This window comes from Prenolepis imparis, unplaced genomic scaffold (genome assembly GCF_030444845.1).
Source record: "Prenolepis imparis isolate NDT839.2.m4 unplaced genomic scaffold, iyPreImpa1.0 SCAF_9, whole genome shotgun sequence".
Taxonomy (NCBI): Eukaryota; Metazoa; Arthropoda; class Insecta; order Hymenoptera; family Formicidae; genus Prenolepis; species Prenolepis imparis.
The window spans coordinates 5,245,002-5,255,392 of record NW_028141167.1 but is presented as its reverse complement, the minus strand read 5'-3'; the positions used below and the strand labels follow the sequence as shown (position 1 = coordinate 5,255,392).

The following is a 10,391-nucleotide window of genomic DNA, read 5'->3' as shown; positions in this document are numbered from 1 at the left end:
AAATTCCAATATATAATAAGCTGACAGTTGATTTCAGCAAAACGTCAATTTTTAAAGGAATATTTAAAGAAATTTAAATACACCAAAAAACCATAATTCGAATTTTATTGGAATAGTAGTTAACAGATAAAAAAAAAGGATATTTTTACTATATTTACATATATACATATTCATATATATATACATATTCTATTTTTACTGTAATTTATACTTTGTAATTAATTGGAATAATATGCTGGTTTTTATTAAAAAGTTGAATTTTTATTTTATCGAAGTAGAGTTAATTTTTTGCTTTAAAATCCAATTAATTGATTTACCTGCAGGCTGATAGTAATCGTTGTATTTTCGGGGAGGCCAGCAATCTCGCCTCCGAAGGGTAACCCAATCTGGCCCTTCGCACTCTCGGCGCACCGTTACCGGATACAACTAATTCGAGCATTTCCGGATTATGCACTGGTCTCTCCGGAACGATGCAGCCCAAAACTATTGGACCTCGCGTAGATGTTTCCAGCTGCATTAGACCGCCGTATTCCTTCGGCAACGGCACAGGCAGCGGTCCTGCTATCAATCGTACCTGAAACGACGAATTTATTTAATCGATTATTATCGAAAAGAATGAAAAAACGTAATAAAATATTTTTTTTAACGCTGGTTATTAAAAGAGATAGTATAAGCTTCATAAAACGGACTCACTCTAAGAGGCAGTTGCCTCTTGGCGAGATGATGAACCTTGTAGAGTACCGCATCACTTTCGGTATCGACGCTTCCGTTTTGACAGATCGCATAAAATTCGCCTCTCGTCGATAACGAGGCGAATACTTCTCGTCCATGAAGGTCGATGCATTGCGCGTATTGATCCTTTTCGGGATATCCGCCGGAAATCCCGAAGGAGACCGAGCTGTATCTCCTCGTATCCTGGAAAACCGCTACGAGCCGCAATATCTCACCGGCTCTGATCGTCGTCTTCGTATAATGGGCACGCAGATTTCCGTTCTCTGAAAGAGAAGACAAAATTGATCATGGATTGTGCAGCCGCGATATTATTCGCAATGTTGCAAAGGTACAAAGGGCGTCGTGATGATGCAACTCTCGTTTCTTCGATTATGTTGCGCGCAACATTGCGGTCCCGTTAACAACGTCGAATCTCAAAAGAAGCCCAGCGTATAATCGATCCTGGCAGCAGTCGATGTCCTAAAGGCATCTTTAACGGTATCGAGCGATACTAAAAGGCGGCAGAAGTCCTTTCCAGTCATGTCCGATGGTCTCTCGCGCGATATATTGTACACGTATCTATAATATTAGGATCGGAAACTGATCCCAACCGCTGCCGTTACTCGTGTTTTTATCGATAATCCCGTTTTAACGAAGCTTCAGTTTTATCATACATGGTAGTTTACATCTTATTAATGCGTCTCATCGGCCTAATTATTAGTCAATTTATGATACATGAACGTCTGATCGCAGTCTGACAGAAAAATGTTTGAGACTTCCTTTTTCAATTTTAACAAGGTTGTAAAATAGACATAAGAGATCTTTACGCGTATAAATATGTAAACGGAATTTTTAATGGATTTGATTCAAATTAAATCTTTTAATGAAGATCTTCCTATTCCTCTCGAATATCTTTTTAAAATTTTTATTTATGCGCGCGCGAATATCTTTTAATTCATATATATATCTTTCAACTTCTAAACTGTCAACAGATAAATTATGAACGTGGTAATTGGCAATATTTTTTTGTAAAAAAAAGTATCCTTGAAAAGATATATTTTTGAACGTGCATTTCTGTTTTCGCGCGGAGCAAATAAAGATAAACAGAGAAAAAGATCACTTTCTATATTGCACCGATATGCATCTGGGTCAAGAACGTTGCATCGCTTGACATTTCGCGAGCAATCGAGATCGCGATCGCGGTACCTTCCAGTTTCTTCTGTCAGAACTTACCCATTTTCGAGTGTGTCAGCGTGTAAGCTCTTAAAGGTGTCGCGAGCAGAAACACCGGTACTCCGGTCTTCACCAAAGAGTCCACCCTTCGGTAGACGCGTGCACTGCCCGTTGTGTTATTGCCAGATATCACAGAAAACCATCCTGAAAAGGATGAAATGTTAAATATCAATGTGAGAAACTGTTCAATAAAGCTATATGGCTTATATCTGCGACCGTTGATCACGAACAATCGAAGAAGAGCACTGGAGGTGGAGCTAGACTAGCACTGCCAGGTTCGGAACGCGACGTATCGTTGGTAGTTGCGCGTTCCGAACCTGGCAGTGCCAGTCTAGCTCCACCTCCAGTGCTCTTATTCGATTGTTCGTGATCAATGGTCGCGCGCTTCTTGATGCCGGTCCGCGAAAGGACGAGTGTATTAATTAGCGTCTTTGGCGGTTAATTATCGTATAAATCCGATCGCGTCGCACGTACCGACATCGTAATCGCGATCGCACACGTGAAATTGATCTCGTCGATCGTGAATCGCGCTCAATGTTCGTCTCGCTGCATCCTTCGGCGACTTCAATGCGTCGCGGCGAAGTCGCTCTCTTGATCATCTTGGTTTAATAAGCCCCTGCGAAAAGTGGGTCTTGGAAAAAGCGGCGACGCGAAAATGGAGCTTCGGTTTTATTCGCGCGCGAATAAGCTCTCGCGAGTCTCGCGTTTTACCGAAACGCGTCGGAGATTGTGATAGCTAAAACCCGGGCGTCGCCGCACGTTGCGAACGAAAAAAATACCGCAGTGCAACTGTTTTGAAACTTCTACGAGAAGGAGGCCCGGGGAGGCATCGGGCAACAAAGGAGCAACCGTGAGGTGAGTAAATTTAAATTGTTTAATAGTTACATAGTTCCTGATTATTTTTTGAAAGAGTTTTGCAATTTTTATAGAGATAAAAAAAACATACTTTCAATATCGAAGATACGTTTTTTGATCTAAAAATTGCAGAACTCTTTCAAAAAATAATCAGGAACTATATAACTATTTAAAAGAACCTTAAAACTCTGCTCAAACCTATTAGAATTCGATGTGTAAAAAAATGTGAAGTTGGCACTCCTATTTTTTGAAACTGATTTTCGTTATCGTGATGACCGGAACTATTTCTAAAAATTATCAAGAACTCTTCCTATGGTTCTAAATAACTCAGAACTCTTAACAGAACTATGATAGCATAACATAGGGGTGCTAACTTCACACACCCTTTATAAGACTCACTTTATAATTGTCAAAAATTTTATACAATATATTAACACATAGGTATATATTTTTATTTTTTAAATAATAACAAATTAGCCAGCAGTATATAATTTTTTAGACATGGAGAAAAGAATTTATAGTTTGCTCTTGTTTGACGTGAAAGAGAGAAAGAGAATTTGAAGGCTGAATTTTTGTACATCGTAGCGAGAATGATTGGAAGAGACCAGTCGGCATCTGTCAAAACAGCAACGTACGCGATTGGTAGCTCCGGGGCGGGTTAAAAAACGCATCTATCTGGAAGGAAGGAACTATGTGCTTCTTTCCGAGGCTTCAGTCTGCTCGTAAAAAGAAAGAAAAGATCCTGCCAAATTGCGAACAGGCGATTTCAGCTGCGCGGTTGCACGCGGAGACACAGTAGCCGAGTGGTCGATCGTAGGTCAGCAGGTTCTTTTGCTCGTCGTTAATTGATTTAAGAATGCTGCCCCGATATGCGAGCGCACGTCTCGAATCCCGCCCCTTAAGGCCCGCTCGTTTTGGAATGCAAAAGAAGGACGGACCCGCCCTGTCGAAAATCCTGAATCCTTCTAATGAAAGCGAAATTAACGCTGGACTTTTTTAAGTAATTAATTTACGAAGAAGCCGAAAAAGTTTCAAATTAATTGAATTTAATAAAAATATTGCAAGTGATTAAAAATTAATTATATAAAAAAAGAATAATTATTTTACTACACAGAGAGAATTTTCTCTTATTGTTAGAATTTACCCTGAAAATCATGATAATCATGGGACAACATGGTATGGAAAGAATTTTATGAGAATTTCTTTGATTAATACTTATCATAATAAAAATAATAATATATCTATTACAATAAAATATGTTTGATTAATTTTACCATGCAGTTTAGTAAAATTAATCAAACATGTTTTATATTTTATTGTGATAGATATTATTATTTTTATTGTGATAAATATTAATCAGAGAAATTCTCATAAAATTCTTTCCATATCATATTGTCTCATGATTACCATGATTTTTAGGGTAAATTCTAAGAGAAAATTCTCTCAGTGTTAAATACAATTTTTTTTAATTAGAATAATATATATTATTTTTATCAATTTTATATTTATTAATCCTATATTTTATTCGTTCTTTCATTCAACTAGAAAAATATTCAGGATTCAAGTTGAACGTCGAGCAATCGCGAGCCGTATAAAGAAGAGAGTGCAAGCGGTGAGGGGAAGGGCAGTTTCCCTTGGGAAAGTTTTTCCGTTTGCAGGTTGCACGCATTAATTCTCTGTTCGAGGTTAACTGATGGAATAATCTAACGGCCGGCGGGGCTCCCGGTTTTTGTTTGTTCTAGATCAACGACCTGGAAAACCGGCGCGCAATTAAGACGGACGATATTGACTCTTATACGGTCTTGAGAATGCCTCCTGGGGAGTTAATGGGAGAAGGAAGGGGGTTTTCTCAGTCAGCCCTCTCGGTACATAACAGAAGGACGCGGCGTCTATCTCGGGACGAGAACGTGTATCCCGGAAAAGAAATGTTGCGAAGGCGTACGCTCGCAATTACACAAGCGTATACGGCCTTCCCTCACTTTCTATTTCCACGCGCGCATCCAACAGGTATAAGAGACGCGAGAGACCCGGCAAGAGAGCGAGCGCGTTCAGGTCGTAATTGTAGGGATCGCCGCATCTGCTGCGAAAAATCTACGGAAAAGTTCAGGTATTCAGACGCACGCCAACAATTTCCTAACGCGTCCTATTGTCTTGCGTAATTGCGAGATTACGTGCTTATCGATTCGCGTAATGAAGCCTGCGAAGCCGCCTTATCCGGGCAACCTATTTTTTTGAAAGCTAATAAGCAGCGTATCTTTATTTTTTTCGATAAAAGAAAAAGAAACTTGAAATAAACAGTGCATATATTATAAATGCATGCAATTAAAGATTAAATGAAGCTTAATTAAATTAGGAATTTACTTGTGTTAAGTGATACAAAACATCACATTATTGCGCGGAATAATAACAGGATATATTCTAAAGAAACATCTAGCATCTAGCCATAACTTTTAAGAGTTCATTAACTCTTTCCCAACTCTTCACACTTCATAGAGCATGCACGCTTTATTGAACAAACACGAGACGTATGATATAGCGAGCAGTCTTTTTACGCGTGAATCGACGAATTAAATGTTCCTGAAAATCTATGTTATCCCATCATCGCCGTAGACCGTATTTACGATTCAGAATCCCTGTGCCGATATGTGTAACGCCATAAATGCTGATCCGTTAGTAAACGGAACACGTTGTAAACTAATTTAAGGCACATGTCTAAATTTAATGCTGGAATATGCAGCATAGATTAGATGGAAATATATGAGTGTCGTATTACTTTAAATCTTAAATGTGTATCAGTGATTAACAGACCTGGTATCTTGATACTCGCGTGTTCTTCGTTTTTTAAACAGCTAAATATAGATATTTTATATAATATCAATCGCTGATTTAAATTTTTGGAAGAAAATTGATTAACTGATTAATTTTGGAAAACAATTAAAATTAAAAATAATTTTTTGTCATCAACAAATATATAGATTGAATAATTATCGTAATAGAAAAAAAAACCTCTTGCTTTCTCAAACTTTGTATCATGCCAGTCTTGATAACAATCCAAGGACTCGAAGCGAGGATTGCAACAACCCAAGAAACTGGACGTTGGCCTGCGCTCCAGGTGCGCTCGTAAAAGTTACGTTATACATTGCAACACGCTTCAAGAATTTATCCTAATTCCTGTCCACCCATTTGGCATAAAATTTCCTTTCAATAAAATAAATGATAGGCTTAGTCATCGGTGCACGTGGTTCGATATACGTACCTACGTGATGTGCAAGTATTTAACTTTTGTCTAAAAATCTGAATCTAACAAGCATGGCATGCAAATTGTTTTATTACGATTAATTTTGGTGAATTTCCGAAGTAATGAAAAAAATATGGTTATTTAACAATGTGTTAATTTATCGAGAGAAATCATCATGTAATTATTTGTCATCATATTGCAAGACTACGAAAAGATCCTAAGCTAGATTCTGCTGAGTAATGGAAACGTGATTGAATAGTAGATTGCATATGCGAGATTCGCGACAGCGATATCGATAGGATCGGGAATATTTCGACGCGAGAGATCACCGGTGTCGGCGTGACGTTCCAGGTAAACATTGTGGTATCCAGGTGCACGATATATGTGTTTAGGAGGAGCATTAAGTAAGGAAGAGACTACAGCCTACACACTCACACACATAAACACATACACACACATCTCGCGGCTGGAATCTTTATTGTGCATAATTCACGTTACGCCGCGCGAGACCAATCATTCGGGATATAATATTACCTGGACGTGAATCGAACCGTGACAATAGTATATACGGTTTCTGGGCTCTCTGCTATCGATAGTACCTGTTGCAATATGGCAGAATTTCTGCTATACTCTATTGATAGCGATACATTTTTATAATTGCTAAAAATTGAATAATTAAATTTGTTAAACTCCAGTCTTTTAAAATTACAACAATATTTAAATAACTTATATAACATCTTATTGTAGAACATCCAACCGTCTCCAATAGCTTTGCAACAACAAAAGGGGAAGCAAAGAAAAAATTAAATAAAAACCCCCAAAAATGTACTGTCACAATAAATCGAAAGTAGTAGCATCGATATTAATAATACGTTAGTAATATATCGATAGAGGGGCAATTAAAGCTGTGGAGAACACGACGACAGAATACGAGGGAGCAGAGTTCGATCGAAATGTATTAGTTGATAAATCGCTATTTATATTTTATATCTCTAAATTTTATAATTTTGCAGAATTTAGACGAATCGACTTCGCACGAGGGAGGAGAAGGAAGTAGGAGATAGAGACGGATAGATTGAATTCTTTCTCGTTTTTATCTCTCTTTCCTTTGTCGTGGAAGTCGGTACCCTAGTCGGACGTGTAGCCAGCATCGGCCGCGATACCCCAGAGAGTTATACCCTGGCACGTAATGACCGTTATTTAAAACCAGGGAGGCCGATCATTGCCGAGGGCGCGTCTGGCCAGCGCAACATTCTTGCCTTGTGTAAGACCCCTGTCCAAGAGGTCTTTGCGAACAAATAACAATATATATATATATAGTTATTTGTTTATATATGTATATATATACACATACACACGTCACGTTATACAGAAAGAAAGCCGGGATGTCCGCTGGACCAGGCACTTGGCAGTAAAACCATACGACTACGTCGGATAAGCCGATCTATACGATCCCTCTCGGCTCGCAATCACGATCGCAATACCGCATGCAATTCATTCTCCGTTTCTCCGCATGTCTAGAGAGAAAGAAAGAAGTTCTAAACGCATGAAATCGCCAATCTCTCTGCCACGACACGCACGATCGTCGATAACTCTCAAGTTCTGCGTCCGTGTAAATTGATTAAGGGCCGGTTGTTCCAACTTTTTGGTAAATTTTATTCGACAGATATAGTATATCTTCTTTTTTTTTTAAACTTATCTGAAAAGAGACGAAGATATGCTATCTGTCGAATAAAATTTACCAAAAAATTGTAACAACCGACCCTAAGATGATTACTTCTTAAATCTAATTTATATTTATTTTTTTCTTGTTTCAAATATAAAATACGTGATACTTTTATGATAATCGCAATAAGAAATAAGATGCTTGCTTTATACATATAATATTTATAAGAAGATGTATCAATATCTTCTTATTATATCTTTTTTTTTTTAAGTGAAAGAACTCCAAGCAAACTTTTCTTGCTGAATGGACGATGTCTCGCTAAACATCGTTTCGCACACTATGCATCGTACTCTTGCGTCATGCTTAATTTTTTTTATGACAGTCCACCTTTCTTCCGCACATCGTTTACCTTCCTTTTTTTGCTACCGTGCATCATAAATATTCGCGATTCGCTGCAGGTAAACGGTCGACTGTCCAAAGGTGGATTTCTTGTATACGTGTCAAATAAAACCGAACGCGCGATTATCTCATAAGCCGTTCTATAAAACTTTAGGGGCTACCGGCGCTATCATCCCTTACGTAAAATAGCGTGTTAACGGTGCAGCCAACGTGGAGAAAAAAAGAAGAACGTAGAGGAAGACGAGAGTCGCGTGAGACAGGAAGGACGTCGACCTCGACGCGTCACCGACGAGAACTGTTCTCTTTCTCTCTTTCTCGAGATTTTACGCGCTTAATAAATTATTGTAAACTGAAGACCGGCCGCCGGAGAATCTTGTCCGAGGTTTGCACGAATGGCAGTTAAGCCACGACCGGTGATTCGTACGATATCGTCCCTATCGGCCCGTGGAATCAGATGCGCGCCTCTGAATCTTCTCCTAGTAATTTTATCTCGGTTGAAGGTTCAAGTTGCGCGCCTCCGATGAGGATTAGATTCCCTTTCGCTGGGGCAATGATTCACGAACAGTCCCCACCCTGAGTTTTCGATGTGGCACGATCTTCCTCTTCGTCACGCGAAATTGAAACCGAAGAATTTACGAATATCGCGTTGGTTGCAATCTTATGGTAAAATGTCTGAGAGTGGTATACCTTCAGAGATTTTTATCGCATTTTTTAGTTCGTAGTTATTTATGCATAATACGTTGCGAAATTAATATAATTTCGCAGCGAATTATGCATAAATATACCAGATTTCACAGTTTGAAACAAGCATGACTGTAACCGTGAATGACATTAGACGGAATGAATTAAGCCGAAAGGATATTACACAGAATGTTACCGCCACTCCATACACTTTAAGACACATTACACGCGGCTCCGTAACGCGTTTCTTATCCTCTCTCGAATGTCTTCATTTCGTCCCTCGCGGACATTGCGCGATTCCTTGAATCGAAAGCGTTAGGCGCCGAGAAAATACTCGGCGCGCGCTTTTTACTTGTCGGGATAAGCTGATTACGATGATGTATAATGGGCACATAATGTACGATGCACATGCCTCTAATACATCTAGCTGCAACTTATGATTCTCCGGCCGATGAAAGCCAGACTCTCGCAGACCCTTTTTACCCGGCCTCGCCGCCGCGGGAAAATTGCGAATGACGTGATGCAGACACACGTGGAATCGCGATGGATGTTTAATCTGCTTGATACTAATTGTCCGGCATGTTGAATCGTAAAATATTTGCTTAAGATTGCCGCTAGCGAGATTTCATATTTTTCCACGTAGATGACATTCCGACACGACAACTGTTATTTAATAATAACAAGTCAAAATTCAATCTATTAAGAAATTATTTTACCATAATATACTTTATAATATTATGCAGTGAAAATATAGTGATGAAAAATTTTACATATCGAAGAAAAGTGTACAATGAAATTCTCGTTAGAATTTTATCAACGTTATCGATTGCTTTCGTGATTCTAGCGCGTGATATAAGCGGAAATCGAATGCGACGTGTTATATATCGCCCTGTCGACGCGCGCGATTACAATGTGATTTCGTGCAACACCCGGAACGGACTTGCATTTAACAGCAGCCGGCGATCGCGCATTTCACGCACGTGCGCCGAGCTGGACAAATGGGATTAAAGCCGGATGACGAAAGTGTCCGGCTCTGAATCGTGCCGTGCAGACCGTTTGAAATTCCACGATGACGCGCGAGGAAAAGCGGTCGGGGAAGACGTAATAGGAAGGCAGACATAGAGAAAGAGAGAAGGAACTTATACTTTTGTCCTGTAAACTAGTGAAATTTATCACAGCGCGTTGGTCGGAATTTAGACGACGTGGTCGCTCGCTAGCTTTGAATACTGAGAATTTCTAGTTTCCCAGCGAGTCTGTGCCGGAAAGAGTCCCTTGTTCTCCCGGTTCCATAAAACTAAACAAAGTCACCGCACGGTCGATCTCAAGGAAAAATAATTCCGCAGTTGGGGGATGGACTGAAGAAGGAAAAAAAGGCGGTTTCAACCAGGAAAGAGCCGTTTTTCGTTTCATCCGCGAAAGAAAAATGTACAGGATCCATAACGCCGCGTGACTTCTCATTCGCTTCGCGCTTCAACCTCGGCCGATCGTTTTGAGGGACTCACGAGCAATCCGCCATTTGATCTGCATGTCTCCACCCGTTACTTTTTACACGGAACGGTCAACAGTAAACGTCCGACGACGCTTCTTTATCACCGCGGCCTCGCGCGG

The 10,391-nt window shown here is 39.6% G+C and overlaps 1 protein-coding gene across 2 annotated transcripts in view; it reads right to left on the bottom strand.

Annotated features, from left to right (window-relative positions):
* LOC145940294 (uncharacterized) overlaps positions 1-10,391 on the bottom strand; it is a 53,262-nt gene that overhangs the window by 1,596 nt on the left and 41,275 nt on the right. For both annotated transcript variants that reach the window (XM_083045226.1, XM_083045225.1), the window contains exons 3-5: positions 1,945-2,088; positions 694-995; positions 318-574 (exon numbers count right to left, since the gene is read on the bottom strand). In XM_083045226.1, the coding sequence (XP_082901352.1) occupies positions 318-574; positions 694-995; positions 1,945-2,088 (703 nt within the window). The remainder of the gene's footprint in view (positions 1-317; positions 575-693; positions 996-1,944; positions 2,089-10,391) is intronic.